This window comes from Python bivittatus, unplaced genomic scaffold, assembly GCF_059951505.1.
Source record: "Python bivittatus isolate LINGU-HERP-01145 unplaced genomic scaffold, Pbiv_v1 ctg000220_np1212, whole genome shotgun sequence".
NCBI lineage: Eukaryota > Metazoa > Chordata > Lepidosauria > Squamata > Pythonidae > Python > Python bivittatus.
Window position 1 is genome coordinate 9,354,944 of NW_028277048.1, and position 18,714 is coordinate 9,373,657.

The 18,714-nt window shown below is 42.7% G+C and overlaps 1 protein-coding gene across 3 annotated transcripts in view; it reads right to left on the reverse strand.

Annotated features, from left to right (window-relative positions):
• The window catches only part of TFE3 (transcription factor binding to IGHM enhancer 3), a 32,288-nt gene that overhangs the window by 4,765 nt on the left and 8,809 nt on the right, over nucleotides 1-18,714 (reverse strand). For all 3 annotated transcript variants that reach the window (XM_007428701.4, XM_007428702.4, XM_088137830.1), the window contains exons 2-7: nucleotides 11,123-11,236; nucleotides 5,034-5,247; nucleotides 3,506-3,781; nucleotides 3,270-3,359; nucleotides 1,973-2,090; nucleotides 1,586-1,642 (exon numbers count right to left, since the gene is read on the reverse strand). In XM_007428701.4, coding sequence (XP_007428763.1) covers nucleotides 1,586-1,642; nucleotides 1,973-2,090; nucleotides 3,270-3,359; nucleotides 3,506-3,781; nucleotides 5,034-5,247; nucleotides 11,123-11,236 — 869 coding nt within the window. The remainder of the gene's footprint in view (nucleotides 1-1,585; nucleotides 1,643-1,972; nucleotides 2,091-3,269; nucleotides 3,360-3,505; nucleotides 3,782-5,033; nucleotides 5,248-11,122; nucleotides 11,237-18,714) is intronic.

The window sequence follows — 18,714 nt, forward strand, 5'->3', positions numbered from 1 at the left end:
GAAAACTTGCCCAAAGCTTTCCAAAGAATCTAAAATATTTTTTATCTGATACACAAAGAAAGGAAAGGAAATCCTTCTTCCAAGAAAGCCCACACCATCTCTTGTTCTCCCCTATAATGTAAGATCAGTTGCCGAATTAAAATAGAGGGGGATGTTTAACTGATTAAAAAATAATTTTTTCTTTTATTATTTAAATATTTATGCTACGCTTTTAATATTTAATATTAAACTTTGGAGAATTTTGCTTATCTCTGTTTAAGACATTTCATCTGTGGTTTCTTGACTCTTTTCCTAGAAGCCATATGAATCGGCCTTGCTGTGTAATGTATCGTGTATAGGGAAGCTACTGCTGCTTAAATTTGGTTCAACTTCTATTATAAATATACAGGTAGGAAGAGGAGCAATGAAACAATCCAAAATACAACAGAGATGTGGAAGAAGCTGACGCTTTCTGCCTTTTCCCTCATCAAATCATTGGCATTAAAAAGAACTGTTCTTCTGCAAGGACACAATGGCCTGTTCTGAACACTGTACTAAGCCATGGTTGGATTTATCATGATTTATTGACTGGGTTTATACAACCCGTTAATCCATAAACCCTGGTTTACAAACCACAGAGGTTAACCTTAGGGTTTGGCAATATGCAAACCAATGGACCACATTAAGGCTTAGCACAACGTGTAAACTCAGCCCCAGTGAGGTTGCCACGACTGTTTTGTGTTTTCTCAGCTCCCAACTCTCTTTCTCCCTCTCTCTGCTCTAAAAGAGGCAAGTGGTCAAATAGGCTAGCACCTCAGGGCCGCTTATAATCTCACAAGTGGACAGAAGACACATTAGTCTTCTTGGATCAGTGGCCAATGTCCAGGGCATGCTGGTTACTAAAGATGTACAAAGGGTTCTAGACTAGATGGAGTTTGCTCTGCTCCTGCAAGAGCTCTTTCCATATATTGTGAATAAATAAAACTCAAATGAATTGAGAAGAAGGGAAAGCCAAGAATCATTGAGATATGTTTTGTGATAAAGGAACCAGAATTTGTATTACCGCTTTGAAGATTTAAAATGTTCAAGCAGACCAAACAGATTCTGCTTTGAAATACTGAGACAGTAAACCAGGCCAGAGTAGAATAATGATGTCCAATTTCACCCAGCAAAAGTTTGTTGTGGATCTTCTCCTCCCTCCCTCCCTCCCTCCCTCACACACACACACACACACACACACACACAGCTTCCCCAACTGAGAGGAAAAACACATATTTGCTACATCCTGCTCACTCTTCCTCAGAATAAAGTTCTGCTGATTTCAAAGACACTAGAACTTAGTGATCAAGCACCTGCTTTGCCGGTACAAGCTTTGCAGCCCTGATGTGTCTCTATTCAAAAGGATCAAGTAGAAGATGAAAAGCCCAGAGAGCCAGTCAGAGGTGGGACAAAAATCCCTGAACTTATGTAAGACCAAAAGAGGCAAGTAGGCATATGTAGGGTCTCCCAGACATGAAAACACTTTTGCCCTTTTTCTCAGCAATGAAATATCCATTTCAAGCCCAGAATAAGAAGTCACAGATAGTTCATCCAAGAGGCCACTCACTTAAATTGTGGTTGTCTTTCTTCTGCCTTTCCTTCAGAAATGCTTTGGCTTCATTTTCTGCAAAGGGGCACAAATTAAGACAGAAATAATAATAAAGCCACCCACCCATTCCCAGCTGTTTTCCATAGGGGTCTAGAGGCCTTAGGGAAATCAAAGTGCCAGATGTGGTAGCAATATGATGCCACTGCACACCCCAAACTCTTCTTTCAACTTTTAAAAGGAACAAAGACACTGATCTTTCCTCCTGGATGGGGAAAGAGACATGTCCTCCTGGCAGCTATTCCAGGAGCTCCGTTCAACTCTGGCTACGCCACTGTTTTTGTTCCCTGCAATGAAGCACCTTTCTATGCTGAACTCGGCATGCTTTCAATCCCTCCAGCTAAGTACCTGACATCTCTCTCTTGATATTGGGCAGGTCAGCTGGGCAGGAGTTGCTGACAGTTACAGCTGGCTCCATCATTCCTGGGTTCCTGTACACATCCAGGAGGTTTCCAGAGACTGGAAGCTGCGCAAAACAGAAAAGAATTGATGTGACGTCCAGGCCAGCAGCTCAGGAAAGTCTGCTTTAACATGAGATGTCTAGTTTCTAATCTACCTTCAAATCTAGATCTTCTAGTCTAGATCAGGAGGCAGCACCTGGCAACTAAGAGCTATGGATAGACCCGAAGTCACTGAGGGAACTTGCTTCCTCCTGAGTGGGGTTCTGGTCTTGCATCTCCCCAGTCCAGTCCAACACTCTGCCCGCTACTCCACATTGGCTGATCTTAATGGCCATTAGGATGCTCTCGTGACGAAATAAATAGGTACTATATTCCTTTGACATCCAAACAGAAGGTAAAAATATATCATCTACAGTAACAGGTTAATTCAATTCTAATTAATGATACTTACTGAGAATGCCTAAGAAACAAACTAATGGGTGGGTGATTAACTCCAGAGAAGTCGTTTTTAAAGCATTAAGGCTAAAATAAAAACACTCTTCCTTATCTTTATTTTTTTAAGGATAGTCTGGTTCTAAGGTGTTAGTGTAGAAGAAAAGGATGGATATTTCCGAAACGTTCTTTGCAAGAAATAATTGACTTGCTTCTGTCTATCTCTCAAATGCATGATGTATTTTATACCAAGCAATTAATCTATCTGAAGAGTTTCAGAGCAGGAATCCTATTAGTCTGGTGGATCAAAACCAATAGAGAATCTTATGGCACAGTAAAGCAGGATGGGTGACCCACAGCCTGTGGGTCAAATAACCTCCCCCCTTTTTTGCAGACCCCCCTCCCAGTTCCTCAAGATACACATCCAGTATTGGGCAGCAAATTTTTTTATTATAATGGAGCAGTTTCCACCAATTTGGGGCAAGAATCCTGTATCCTAAGTAGCCAAAAATAAAGTGGGGGGAGGTACAGGGGAAGATGCTGACTTTCTCTTACAGTCTAATACTTTTTCATAGTATCAGCTTCCATTTGTTGAAGTCAGCCTATGGTCTATGAAAATGTAAGCCATAAATTGGTCAGGCTTTATGATGTCACAAGACAGGTCAGGCTTTATGATGTCTTTTTCTATTTAAACCAAGGCACGTACAACAAAACATTACCTGTTCCATCCTAATTTCCAAATCTAGGTTTCCCACCACTGCTTTTCTTTAAGCACCCATACATCTTTCTTTGTTTAACCAAAAGCTACTCACAGTGCTGGGCATCTGCAGACCACCATAGTTTAGGATTTCATCATTGTAGCTGGATTCCAGGCTGATAATCTCATCAATGACATCATCAATCTGACGGAGAGGAGAGTGGGGTGGGGTTAGATGTATCTGAGATGAGGGGGGCCAACTGGAAATAATCAGAAAGCAAGGAGGGAGGGAAAAGGCAAGAAAGCTGTGGGAATACGAGGGATGAAGGGGGTAGGGGAATTTCTACTCACCTCTTTCTCAGAGTTGGAACCAATGTTGAGCATAGCCATAGGGCTATTGGGGGCACTGCCAGTGCCTCCTGCCACTCCCTGCTGGTGAGGCAAACCAGGTGCAGGCTCAGGAGCTGAAGCAGCCTGTGGGGAGCAGGTGGGTGCACCAGGGCTAGTCCCAGTTAATGCCTGGGTTGACAACTTGCTCCCCATGGCAGTAGAAAGATACTGTTTGACTTGCTGTCTCTGCGCCTGCTGGATGTGGTACTTGGTGGGGTTCTCCAGGTGCGTTTGAACCTGAGTTCAAGTGGGAGGGAGAGGGGGAAAAATATGAGTCAGCCATCACTTGGATGGTGCCATTCAACCATTTGCATATGCAACAGGGTCAGACTGATTTCCCAGCATACAGAAATGCTGAAGGCAATGAACCAAGCTAGCAAGCTGAGAGTCTACCTCTGCCTCTAAATGCTGGCAAATTGAATTTGAACCTCATCCTCAGTTACATACACAAATGTAATCACATTAGCAAAAGGAGCCAAGCCTCTGAGTTATGTTTGCTGGATGGGGACTGCTGTCACAACTAACCCTCCCTGTTGTTCCCAATGAATTCAAATTTGCACTTCAAATTTGCACCCCGGGGGAAGAGGTTCCACTGCACCTGCAGCATAGCCTGGCGTCAAGAGTTGTGAGGGCAGGGAAACTGGACATCCAGCCAGTTTCAACTTAAATCTATTTTCAGAGAACTTGCTAATGCCTTTTGCATTGAGAACACCAACACAAACTGAAGTCCCCTTCCCCTTGCCCAGTAGGAGAATTGGATTCTCAGGAGCCAATCACAGTATATCCCAAGGAATACGTAATACACAGTTCCCCCACCTGAGCACCCTCTAGGAGTGTGTACTTCAACTCCCAGCATTCCCTGGCCAACATGACCATTGCGGAGAATTCCAGGAGTTGCAGCCTTCCATCCACTTGCTGCAGAAGGCGAGAGGACTCTAAGTAATTCAGCAGCCAATTGCAGCATGATACAAGGAATAAATAGTACAGCCTCCTCCAACTTGGGGGTCCTCCAGATCTTTGGACTTCCAACTCCCAGAATTCCCTGTCCACGGTGGCCCTTGCTAAGAATTTTGGGCTATGAAAGTCCAATGTAACAAGACATACACCAGATCAAGGGAATGCAGCCCTCAGATCTTTGCATAGAGAAGGAGGCTACATCATTCTGGTCCCATGACCACAGAAGTTTGGATGCAACGAGATGGAACTGGGTGAAAGGGCACTTGGGCCAAGCGGCTATGGCCAAAAGTGAGAGGAAGGGCAGAAAAACTACCTTAGGGCTCCAAAGGCAAAGCATACACCACAGCTGAATCACTTCCAGCTTCACTGTGCATCCTTTCTAAGTGTGAGAATGCCTCCAGTGAAGGAGGAAAATGAGACTGCCTGTCAATCCCAAACTGGCGGTACCAACATCTTCTTCTGCCCAGTTCCTTCTGCTAGGATCAAACCTGATATTCCCTCCAGTGCAGAGTTGCCTCCTCTTTTCTCTTACCTTCAACACCTCCACAGGCACCTGGGCAGGGGCAGGGCGAGCTAGCGGGCTCACAGAAATTGCTGGAGTAGATGGTGCAGCGGAGGCAGGGGTGAACTGTGCTGCCTGTTGCTGCTCCCGACGTTCCTGTTCTTGCGTCTGCGCCCGCATAAGCTGCTGCCGGAGCAGAACCCGGGATGACATGCTAGGACCTTGAGCTGGGGCCCTTGGAGGGCTGCAGGAAGGAGAGAGAGAATTATTTCACTGGTTGGGCCAGTAAATCCTCCAAAGAAGCCTCCCTGGTAACAGGGTACCAGTTCCTACACACAAGTGGGACAGAGAGCAACCTGGCCATATTTCAGTATTTTTTTATATCCTATATTAGGTAAGCCACCAAGAGTTGTCAGAATGAAGCAGGACAGAAATGCGATAAATAAATCAGGCTATTATATTGAGCATCAGTAGAATAGGTTATTGTTAGATAAAGCTTTCTTTACATTAATGGAGCAACGACGCACTAAAATGGTAGAGAAAGAAGGTATATATTTCCTGAGAGGCTTAGTGAGGTCAAATGATGAGATAGGATGTTAGGTTGCAGGTTGGCAATAGCCCTCAAGGTGCGACCCCCTTAAGACACTACTGGGGATGATCCCAGAGTCAATGAGTTGGTGGAGAGTTTCTATTCTGCACAACAGCCGCCTGAGTAGGCTCAGTCTAGTTGCCAGGACATGGGATTTCAACCATTCATGGTGCTACTGGGGGCAGAATTCCAAGGTCCCCAAAAGCAGAAAGGCTTTCCCTGAGTTTAGAAAGACTAGCTTGGCCACATTTTAAAGTGAAATAATACACAGTTACTGTATAAAAAATTGCCCTGTAAAGCAATTAAATCCAAAATCTGTATTGACTGTAGCAGATTTAAGGAAGTAATGGATATTTCAATCTGTACTTGAGTCCATTTGGAGGAAGGTAGGGCATCCAGATGTGGAATGTGGTATCTCAGCTTTCATTTTAAGGGAAAACAAGTGCCTAATCTTTAAGATTACAAAACAATGTTGACCATGGTCAGCTGAAATCTCCAAACCCAGAGAAAAGAGTTGTGCAGAATTCTGTGTCTGCCTTTGAGTCATTGTTGATTCCTGGTGACTGCCTGGAAAGTCCCTGCAGTTTCTTTGGCAAAATTTAAGCAGTGGTTTGCCAAACCAGACCAAACAGAACATATTGATGGCAGAGAAATCCTGGTTGGTTTGGGTGCATTTAACCATAACTTAGCCTCCTTCCTAGGGGTGAGTGAGAGACTGATCCAAGGTCCCCCAGCTGACTTCGTGCCTAAGGTGGGACTAGAAGTCAGGATCTCTGGTTTCTAGCCCGGTGCCTCAACCACTACACCAAACTGGCTCTTAAGTAGAATTACTAGTGATAAACAGAGCTTCTATAAATCCCTTTACTCCTGCCTCTGAATGATAAAAGAAGAGCCGAATCGCACAAGCTAAGTAAATGCATATGTCATATTTGACTGGAAGCAAGAAAAGGAAAGCCAGTTACCAAAATTCAGGAAGTAATCATTTGATTTGTGGGACCAGTAAGGAAAAGTTGATGCTGAGACTTCTGTTAGGGATCTACTGTAGTAGGAAGCTAAAAGAAGACTAAAACATCGGTGACCCTGTGGCCCTAATTTTACATGTTGGAAACTGAATTTCAAAAGCCCTCCACAAAAGATTTGCTTAGACTCTTGAAGAGCGATGTATCCACCAGGAAGAGGAAAAAAACAGGAAGCAAAAAACAGCGTGAGAAAAAATAGAGGCAGAGGCTTTGTCTTTTTTGGGGTTTGACATTGCCCATGGGTAATTTAGTGCACACCCATTAAAAAAAAAAAAAAGATTCCCCAGCCGACCTCAAAGATTAACATGAAACTATTCCATTATACAGACACCAACCACTGCAGTCCTTTCTCTGCTTCAGTCCCGCCCCAAATCCTCCCCATTAACCACAATTTCATAAACAACACCACGCCAGGACTATAAATAACTTTAAAACAGAACTCATTGATGGCAGACAAATCCTGGCTGGTTTGGGTGGATTGAACCATATCCCAGGTTTGGATGTCACATGAAGCAACCCCTTTCACAGTGTGAAAGGTGGAACTAAGTGGGAATAAATTATTTATCAATACAGGGTTCCTAGTTCATGTTCACATGCAAACACCAATTCATATTCTCTGGTTATCCAGAAGACATGCTAGTAGTACAGCTAAATATCAGTTAAAGCAATTCCTTCACACCAGGAAGTTCACAGCTAAGAGAAAACAACTGCATTTAGATTCCTGCAATATTGGGTAAGCAAGCCGTGGTATTCCCTGTGACACTCAAGGGAAGCGAAAGTTGGACTTTGAAGAAGCACGATAGGAAGAGTATTGATGCCTTTAAACGCTGGTGTTGGGGAAGACTCCTGAGAATACCTTGGACAGCCAAGAAAACAAACTGATGGATCATCGAACAAATCAACCTAGAGTTTTCACTTGAGGCACAAATGACCAGGTTCAAATTATCCTACTTTGGACACGTTATGTGAAGACCCAGCTCTCTGGAGAAGGCTCTGATGCTGGGAAAGGCGGAAGGAAAGAGAAGAAGAGGACGACCAGCAGCAAGGTGGATGGACTCAGTTACAGTGGGGTACACCTTTGGAAGACCTGAAAGACCAGGTTAGGGACAGATTGTCAGGGAGAAAGCCTGTCTGTGGTTGCTAGGAGTTAACACCAACTTGATGGCACAGAATAATCATAATCACTGTTGGGGGGTAACAGGGAAATGTATTTCATTTTACAACTAGAAGTAGTCATGGCCAAGTGAAGAAGAAACCCTCCCTCCTTTCACTGACATTTGCTAGTAGTTATTTCTGAGAGGTGCTGGAGATTCTGGGGCTGAAGGAAGATAACGTGGCAGTTAAGAACTACATTTGGAAGAAACTGCAGTGAGAGAGAAGGCTGTTTTACATTATTGTCTTACATTTTTTACTTAAACTCACTTTTCCTCCAAGGCAATATACATCCCCCCCCCAACATTTTATCCTCACAATAGCAGATTGACAAGACTGAAAGACTGTATCAGGCCTTATCATTTAATGGCTGAGTGGAGATTTGAACCCTGACCTCTCTAATCCTAATCTAGCATTCCCTAACCATTAGTCTATTCTGGCTGCTACTAGAATTGTCACAGAACTGTAGGTAAGACACAAATGCTTCAAAGAAATTTAAAATCAAGGTCATTGAAACAGAGCTGGAGTCATAGCTGCTTGAAAGCAGAGGTGGTTTCCATCCTGTTCAATCCCATCAAACTTCAGATGAAAATAGGATCAGGGAAAAAGCTAAGAAACCCTTCCCCCTGAGAACAGCTGCCAGTCAGTTTTCTCCAGCATGGCAAATTCCAGATACGTGGATGTCAACTCTCAGAATCCTCAGCGATGGCCGTGCTGGCTGGGGAATTCTGGGAGTTGAAGTCCACACACCCGAGAGTTGCCAAGACTGGGAAACACTGGACTAGACCAATAGTCCCTACTGGTTTTGAGTTCTGGGAATTGTACTTCCAACAGAACTGCGGGGCATTGTATTAAGGAAGGCTGGCCAGACATTACTGGGCTAGAGGGACGTGCAAACTAGCCCACAGATTCCAGTCGAAAGAAATTTCAGGGGTCATTTAAAAGCAACACATTGTATTATCGATTTTATAATTACACTGTTGCAAAGTTGGCCACTTTGATTATTATGTCTCCTGACTGCACAGAAATCCAAAATGGTGACGATATTATTGCTGGTAACCTGCAAACTAGGAAAAAGGCACCTGAAATATGGGTTCTGGTTGCTTCCATAGAATCTGGAATTTAAAAAAAGAGGAGGAATGAAAAAAAAATACTCTTAATCTCCTTGGATGGGAAAGAGAAGCCCGAGGGTTTAGATACAGTATTTCCTGTTAAAGCTGATCAGCAGCCAGAGTGGCTGAGGGGTCAAATTCCTGTTTGGAGGGATATCTTTACTCAGTCACCACCATTTCTTAAACAGAGTCTCCAATTTGCTCTCCTTCACCCTTTCCTGACTCTCTTTTAAAGTGTGTACGCACACACAACACGCTGCAAAATGTTAAAATTCCAGTTACTTTAAGTGAAGAAATATTCTAGATCCCCCTTTGCTTAAAATAAAATAAATGAATTTATTGACTCAATATTCCTCTCTGGGATCTCATCTCCCTCCTGCTTACTATAATTTCCTCAGGTCAAAGTCCTTTCCTTACCTTACTCTTCATGGTGTCCTATCTTTTCGGAGAGCCCTACATAGAAAGCAGTTCTCTATCAACAAGAGGCAAAAAAAAAAAAAAAAAAGAATCCAAAAATTCCTGTGTAGGAATCTGAAGGAACTTTGCCTGTAAATACTGCACATTGTATTTGGTATACGGATATGTGCTGTGAAGCTGGGATAAAGTATAACATGATACACCATCTAAAGGTATTTTGGCATTTGGTACAAACCTGTAGGGTAACTTTGCTTTGGACTGGAGAATCCAATAGCACATTGTGTGGTTTGCAAAGCTAGACACCTGGGACACATCAGCAACAAGTTCACGGAATATGGAATTTCCCTTGTCTGGATTGTTTTCCTTCCCACTGTTTGCACTGCATTAAAAGACTGACTGTTTCACTAAGTCCAGAAGTTAACATGGGTCAAGGAACAATCACCACACCACCAGTTTCTTTGACCAAAGCTCAGCTATCCAACCTTCAGCATAATTCTTACATCACAATCTTGCAACAATTACTGTTGTAAAATGCTTCATGATGTTAGTGTGCTGCAGTCTAAAGAAATGTTCATGTGCCTTTAAACAAAGATAACTCAACTGGGGACAGAGCTTGAGGAAAAAAGCAGATGAAGGACAGAAAAGCATCCTGTTCTAAACCACCATGGCTACTTGCTACAAATTTGGGGAAATTCAATATACTACAAGGGGAGAAATTCACTTAATTAGAAGGGATCATTTGGGAAACTGACTCTAGCTCAATTTAAGAATGTTTGACCAGTCCCATTTTAATGGGTGGGGGAATAAGGTCTTATTTTTAAAATATCGGTAGTGCTCGCTTAACAACCACAACAGGGACTGGAAAATTAGTTGTTAAGTGGAGTGGTCGTTAAGCAAGTCACCACGTGACCAGACCCGATTTTATGACCATTCTTATGATGGTCATTAAGTAAATCACATGGTTAAATGAATCACATGGTTACGTGAATTCAGCTCCCCAATGAACATTTTTGCCAGAATTCACTTAGCAACTACATGATTCACTTAACAACCATGTGATTCACTTAATGACCATCATAAAAGGTTGCAAATTATGATTGTGTGACTGTGGGGGGGTGCGATGGTTTGCGACGGTTGTAAATGCGACAGGTTGTAAAGCACTTTTTATGAGGCCATCGTAACTTTGAACTGTTATTAAGTGAACAGTCATTAAGCGAGGACTACCTGTAGATGAAAAGGTTATATGTTTATGAGCTAGGCAAAGGCCTGCTATGTCAATGGAAGCATCCAGTTTTTTTTAATTTTATGTGCATACTGTATATGTGTACAAGCATTAGAAAAAAAATGTGTGACAGCAATTTTGGCCTATGAGAGAGATTAACAAAGGAAACAAGCTATATTATTTAGCTTAGCCTTGAATCACCTTACCTCCCTTCCTTTTTCTTTCAGGTAACAATCTAAAATCCCATGTATAAAAGCCACTGTTTAAACTACCTCAGGGTTCTCTGGTATTCAGCAGAAAATAAAATAAGACCTGAGGAGGCCAATGATAAATTTCTGATTCAGTTAAATATATTATCTTGAACGCCTGGAACTGAAGGGTTGTGTAATCTATCTACCTGCAAGTGACAGGATAAAGTGTGCTAGAAGAATGAATGAACTACAGTTGAAAAACTAAGGAAAATCCTCTCAAGAGTATCATTTGATCTTGGAATATTCAGAAAGTCTCCTTCTCTTTTCCTTATCCCACCACCCTAGGAACTGAGAAGCAGAAGGACAACAGCCTCACAGAACCGTTGCCCAATGACAGCTACCCTTCTCTCTTCCTACCTGACACCAATAGGTTGGCTCTTGAGTTCGTAGAAGCTCTCGCTGCTCAGAGAGAGGATGTTCTCCAAGTCAATGTCGGCCACGATCCCAGACTCTGGGGGCGCAGAGCTGAGGCTGTTTGAAAAGACAGACCAGGATTAAGACACAATGCTTATTTCTCTTTGAACAGTTAAGACTTATCTCAGCCCATAAACTGAGACTAGGCTCCTCTAAGCCATTCTCTATGTAACGGGAGACATCAAGGTTTGCCTAATAAACCTGCGGCATCCATTCTTAGAGAAATCAGACCTGCCAAGGCCACCCGTTCTTTAATAGCTGTAGAAATGGACTACTATAACACACACTACATGAGACTACCCTTAAAAGTGTCCTTTAGTCTTCAGAAGCTAACGGCTCCTCTGTTATCTGGGACAGATCACTGAGTATTATTCCAGCCTTGTTCAGTCTATACTGGTCACCGGTTTGCTTCCAGTTTCAAATTCTTATTTTGAAAGCTATTCTTGGCTTCAGACTCTACATCTTTAAGATATACTTCCCTTATATCTATATTCCTCCCCCATGTCCAGTTGTCAATGTCAGAGCTGGACTCTTCATTCCTTTACCAGCTGAGGTTCAATGCCTCCCAAAACAGGGCTCCAACCCTAAAGACAATGTTTCTCAACCGTGGCAATTTTAAGACTGTGGACTTCAACTCCCAGAATTCCCCAGCCAGCCATGCTAGCTGGGGAATTCTGGGAGTTGAAGTCCACACATCTTAAAGTTGCCAAGGTTGAGAAACACTGCCTAAGGAATACCCTCCACAGAGACAACCCAAAACTGTTAAATGCATGTAAAAACTTAGCTTTGTTGAGTGAATTCCTTACTGATCTGTTTATCTGCTTAGGTATCATGTTGTGTTTCTTGCTGGTGATATGATAGAGCAGTATCATTTTCAAGAAACAGAAGAGCTTCCTTTCTGCTTTTAGTATTTTCATGAACTATGTCAGCTGGCCAGCCATTATAATCAATTTACAAACTTGAGATTTTTTATTGCTCTTGTTATTTGCTATTGGTTATTGTTTGTTGCTTATTTGAGGGGTAACAGCTGATTTTAACAGTCAATCTTGTTGCTGGCCATTTTCATTTTCTTTAGCAAGCAAACCAGACTTTAATAGTCTGTAACAGTTGGTAAGCTATAACAACGCTTGCAACTTTCCACTTTCTTGGCATCTTTTTTACCTGGCAACTATCCCCAGACTCTGAATAAGTAAGAAGGATTCTTTGTATCTGCAAGTCTGGGGCCTCTTGTCCTTCCATAAACATGGACAGGGGAAAATGTAGGGAAATTTCCCACAATGAAATGGATGTAGCAGAAATGCAAGTGGAGCAATGGTACGATATTTCTCCAGTTTCCAGGGGCTGAGTAGAAAAATCAGAGGTTGCCAATCATTTGCAGATGCCAGATTCAAATCCTGTACTAAGCTACTTATTCATAAACTTTTGGATCTGAAATGTACATATTGATCTCAAATCTAAGGTCATCAACATAGATTGCAGGGAGAATATGGTTTACCAAATGTGGTCAGAGAAAATGTTTTTACTTCCCAAACATGATTTCTAAATTTTGAAGAAGATACCAGTTCATATAGCTTACTAAGGAGTTTCATACTTGGGACTTGCATATTTCACAAAGATGGAAAGTATTTTGACTTTTAACACCAGGATGTTTTACTTCCAAGAATAAGGGACTGACAATTCTTTGAATGTTTCTTTTTGTCTGCATGATTTGGCAAGACTTTAGTGCAACATTAACACAATTCTGTATCTGATTACATCCAGTTAACATCTCCCAGATTACTCAAACTGGAACCTGGTGAAGAAATACTAAGCACATTTTCTTTCCTTTCCTTGGCCCCTCCTGCAATTTCTTAACTATCTGGTCAGTTATAGAATTCTTTGAAATCCAGAAGCTTGCACATTGTTTTGTAATCCTTCAAATAATCTAATAAACATATTATTATGAATTCTGGGTAATGTTTTTCTCATGACCAACTTAGCCACTGTTGCCTGTTTTGTAAGTTTCCAGGGTTCGTCCTTACATGTTTTGCTACTTAAGACATTCAAATCCCATTCTGAGTACACATAAAAACTGGATTAGTGGCTAAAGTTTACTTTAACATTAGCAAGGGGACCACATCTTTCACTACATCTGGGGACAGCTGAGAGAGGGCAAATGAGAGGATCCAACAGCCCTGACTTCCAAGCCAGCTGCATGATGAGTCTGATTCATTCTGTCTAACCAAAGATCTGATTCTGAGAAATCTACATGTCAACTTGATCACCCAAGTTCTTTGCCTGCAGCTATTCAAATAAACAGCCTGTTGATATTTGAAAAATCCCAGATGATTGGAAAGCTTACTGATTCAATCACCGCAACAATTATTTATTTTATACTTTCATTAACCTTATATCCTGCCTTTCATTTAGGAGCTCAGGGTTGTGGGCACGGCATTCTTTCTTTCTGCTTTTTTCTGTAACAATAACCCTGTGAGGTAGGTTGCGCTGAGAGGGAACAATTGGCCCAAAGTCAACCAGTGAGCTTTCATGGCTGAGGGTGGACCAGAATCGATGTCTCCCTGGTGCCAGCCCAAGAGCTTATCGATTACAGCACGCTGCCTCTGAGTTAATTGTTATTATTAGCACACATTACTCTTAGCACACAAGTTATTAACAAAGAGATTTAAAATAGTCCACAAATATTTATTAATAGCAAAATCTCAGTTATGTTTTCATAGACCATGTTATGGATAGAGGGAGTGGATGTGACTATCTCTGGAAGTTATGACCCTAGTTCAGCCCCACTAGGTAGACCAGAACATTAAATCAGCTCCAGGAAGGCTAAAACTACCTTTACTGAGATAGGCTAAAATAACAGAATCTTACAAGTCTGATTGTGTCGCTGCTGCTGCTGCTGCCACCGCCTCCTCCTCCTCCTCCTCCTCATGCTTAGTGAATTAGGGAGGCGTCTTCCTGAACTGCTTCTGAATGTTATCACTGTTCTGAACCTAAAAAAAACGTTTCCGCCTCTTTGCCTAGATAATGGTTCCTGCATATCTCCATCAAGGTCATCTTCCTTACTCTCTACTCATAGAAAGCATGAAACCTTCAATGTATAACATGCACATATCCAGAATAGTCCATTTTAAAACGTTTAATCGACAGCTGGAGAAGATACAGAAAAGAGCTAGTAGAAGGGTAATGTGGGTGTATGGTGGGTGGTGACAGCCGGTCTTCTTGGTGAAGACACAGCTCGTTAATTTAAAGCAACAACTAAGGAAATTGGTAAAAGTACATAAGATGATAAAGAGTGCAAACAAAAAACCAGAAATGAGAAATTGTCATGAGAAGTGAAGACCCTGTTCAGATACTTTAAGAGAGACCCAGACTGGCTTTTCAGCTTCTTATCAGGGCAGCTTCTTATACAAAACTAGTGTATTTCCAATTACCATATTCTAGGGACAATCCATGGGCTGGCTGGCTGGCTGGCTGGCTGGCTCTTTCTTTTCTTTTCTTTTCTTTTCTTTTCTTTTTTCTTTCTTTCCCTTTGCAGAAATGTCTGGTAAACCTCTGCAAAGGCACCTTATTCAGCTAAATAGGCTTCTGATCTGAGGAATAAGGTAGGTCAGGGTTCCTCAACCTCAGCCACTTTAAGATGGGTGGACTTCAACTCCCAGAATTCCCCAGCCATTGAAGCCCGCCCATCTTAAAGTTGCTGAGGTTGAGGAACCCTGAGGTCGGTCACCAGAGTTCCAGCACAATGGTGATTATGCATATCATTGTGGGTTGTAAACCATCCGGTTGCCTGAATCCACCAAGTCCATCTCCCAAAGGCCACATCTCTCTACCTTGGCCCTAGAAATAAAGAGCCCATGTATCTGGAAATTCTGGTGTCTCCGTTGGGGAAGGCTGACCTGCATTGTCCTGCCCTAATGCTAAATCACGTTTGGATCTCATTTAGAGATACTACAGAGCCCTCAGGGGAACTTTTCTCGCTGTTGCCCTCCCCAGGGACAGAAAATTGGCCAGAGAGGCAGGCAAGAAGACAAGTAATATCCCGTCTAAGACTGAGCTGCGAGGCCATCCTAACAAAGCACAAAACTAAGGCAGAATTTAGAACTTTGGTGGAATTTAAGGCAACCGTTTCGAGCCAAACATGGTGGAAGTGAAAATGGAGATTCCTAATCCAGAGAGAAGAAATTGTGCTACCAGCATGACAAGAGGCCGCCTTTCTTCCAAGAGCCAAATTTGAAGAAGTGAAAAAGGTTGCTGTGAAAGAGCTCTGCACAACCACAAAAGAAATGGCTGTATCAGCGCCTGAATCTGTAGGAAAGGAGCAGCATTTGTAGTCTTCTAGCAGACAAACAAGTGGATGAAATCCCTGAGTTACAGGGCTAGGCTTGGCTTTCTTCTAAATGATTTAATAGGCCTGATTTCATCCTACTCTTAACAACTTTTCACAACTTTACCAAAAACCTAGCTTAACCTTTCAAACCCAAGTTTCCAAAAACTTCACGGTGTCATCCTTGCAGCACTCCTGAAAGTTACTTAAGGAGAAAGATCCTGGGGCTGGGTGGGGCAAAGGTACAAAGAGCCAAAGGCAACATTTGAATCAAGGATTCCTTGATTCAGCCTGGCTATTACTCTTGGGCCATAGATTGGACTGAACACTCAACAACTGCTGGTGAGATAATAAAACCGATAGCTGAAATGATAAGACTCCCGTGGCATTTTACCACCATGTGAAGGGCAAGAATTAACTTTAGCATTAAAACAACAGAAGTCATTTCCGAGCATAATTCAAAATGCTGGTTTCGATCTATACAGTACAGCCTTTTACAGCTTGGGATCAAGTACCTACAAAACAGTACACAGTATATGTGGATTTAACCCTGCCCATTCATTCAAGTCAGGTATGGAAGCCCTGCTAGCAAGACTCCAGATAGAGACATCGATGCAAACTGTCCTGTCTTCCTGACAAAATATTATCTGGTGTTCCACATCAGGCAACGTGGCACAGTGTTTGTACATATGTTCTGTGCCGACAAAGTAGTTTGCTGAAACTGTGATATAGTAGTACTTTTATATATATATTTTTTTAAACCTTGGATAACCAGAAATGGGGGGGGGGGGAGAAAAAGAAGCAAGAGATAGAAGAGTAGAGGCTCTTAAATGTGGTGGGGTGGTGGGGTGGAGATGACCTTGAAGGAAGAAACAGAGAGACCCGTGGGAACAACCAAACAGGATAGGAAGATGAAGTGAGAAAACCAGGCCTGGGAAGATCTTACATGAAAAGAAGAGAAATAGGTAGACTGGAGCAAGTGGGAGGTATTAGGGAGAGATAGCTGGGAAATGGTGTGTGGAAATGAGAGCATGAAAACTATTGGGGTGTAAGAACTGGAGGAGTGAATACTGGGGAGGGAGAAAAAAAGGGGTAGACAGTTGGAGGGTGATCTTGAAGAAAGGAGAAGATCGTGCACTCCAAATGTTTCTGTTTCCATTGCCTCTCTCTTTCTCTGAAAAGCATGTTTTGTGACTCACTGAACAATTCATAGTAGCCATTTTGTGACTGTGCCTCCAAATTCCATATGCCCAAAAGGTGGGAATCCCTGTTCTATATTTACAGTGCTTTGACAAGCATGGCTGGAGAGCAGTCAAGACATACATAAACAGTGAAATGGCACCTTAGAGACGAACATATTTATCCTGGCAAATGATTATGTGAACTAGAGCCTACTTCATCTGAGTAGCAGAGATTTTCATAGATTGCAACTAACTTTATTCCAAGAACATAATAAACCCGCTGATTCTAAGGTAAACCACTTGTCTCATCAGCTCACTAATGGTCAGCCAGACCTGGAGTTCCTCTCCACTGAGCTCAGGAATTCAGTCCTTGGCACCTTCCAGGAAGATTGGAAATCTGGGCCTTTTGGCAAGTAAAGCATTTACCCCTCAAATTGATGCCACCTTCCTGGTCACTGCAACATTTCTAGCACACTTAGGAATACCCACCACAAGGTCAGATGGCCACTGGGGATGATCTGATGAGAGGATGCTCTGGAATTCACAGGAAAACTAAGGAACAAGTTCCTGCCATCTCACATCTCAAACACAGAGAAGCAGTTCAGTTTGAAAGAAGCAATAACGTACTCACTGGACATTAGCATGACTGAGCTGGAAAGACTGCTCTGCTGCCAGCACTATCCAAAGCAGTGTGGAAGGTTGAGATGTGCCAGGAAAGGGTGGTTTTAGTGTCCCCATTCTGGCTCATGTCACCACAGTTTTCCACTCTAGTAGAGATGAGTGAGAGAGCAGCTCTTGAAATGTCTACACATCCTTCATAAGGCTGGATTCTACACCCACACTGACTATAACTATGTGCTTGTCAACTGAATGGGAATATCTCTTGAGCTGTAGCCTTCAAGGACCTATAATGGAAATCATCTTGACCTCCAGGCACCCAGCTACCAGGAAGATCTTGACATGCCCTTGAGGAGAGGTGCAAAATACAACCTGAATCATTGTCCTCCTGGATAGGCGAGATAACTTCCTCTCTGGCCACCTACCTCTGTCATTTTATAGAGCTAGAAGACTACTCTCACTCCTTCTGATTTATCATGTCTGTTCATGAGACTGTCATTGGTTCTAAGGACTTTAATGATTGCTCCTTTCAAACCCATCAGATAGATGATATCCATCAATGTCCTCACCTGGGAGACAGCCTTTTTGGTCATTCTACCTTGGCTAAGATGTCAGTGCAAATAACTACTGAATTTCATCTGAGCACGTCTAGGACCCAGTCTGGCAGACAGGTCCCAGGGACAGCACAGAGCGGTTTTGCATGCCTTTACTTGTTAAGGGTTATATTACTTTTATCATTTCTGAGAATTCCCAAACAAGCAACCAAAAAGCGATTGGCATGGTGGAGGAGAGCTGGATGAAGTGGAAGGGCTCTTCCTTAAAGCTCCTGCTCCATGCAACTCCTCCTCTGAGACCTCCCTTGGGTTACCTTTGAATAGAAGAGTACCAGACCCATGTTAACAAATAGCCTAAGAGGTCACAGGCACAGCATGGAGTAAAATGGGAGGAAACACTATCAATGTGTTCGGACAGCTCTTTCCTGCTTCACCCATCACTCCTCTGTGCCTGCAACCTGTCAGCTTGACTATTTTTGGTCCCATGTCCAAAAGACAGCCCAAGTGACAAGCCACTGACTTGAAGCACCTCCACATTGGTGACCTGACACACGGACTACTTGAAAGGCCACTAAAACCTCTGTTCCAGGCACCCACTATAGTCATTCCACCTGCTATACATTAAGGAGAGCTGGTTTTCTCACCAGCAAGTGACACTGGGTAGGAGAGTGAACAAAGCTGCAGGAATCTACCAGCTGCTGCCCTTAAATTGTCCTGCAGTAAAATTGTAAGGGCAGCACCCCAAACTGGCCTCATTACTGAGGCAGAATAGGACTCAGCCTTCGGAGCAATGCACGTTATGCTGTCATCCTTTTCTGCTGACTCAAGTACTGGCAGAACATATGTTACCAGGACTGTAAG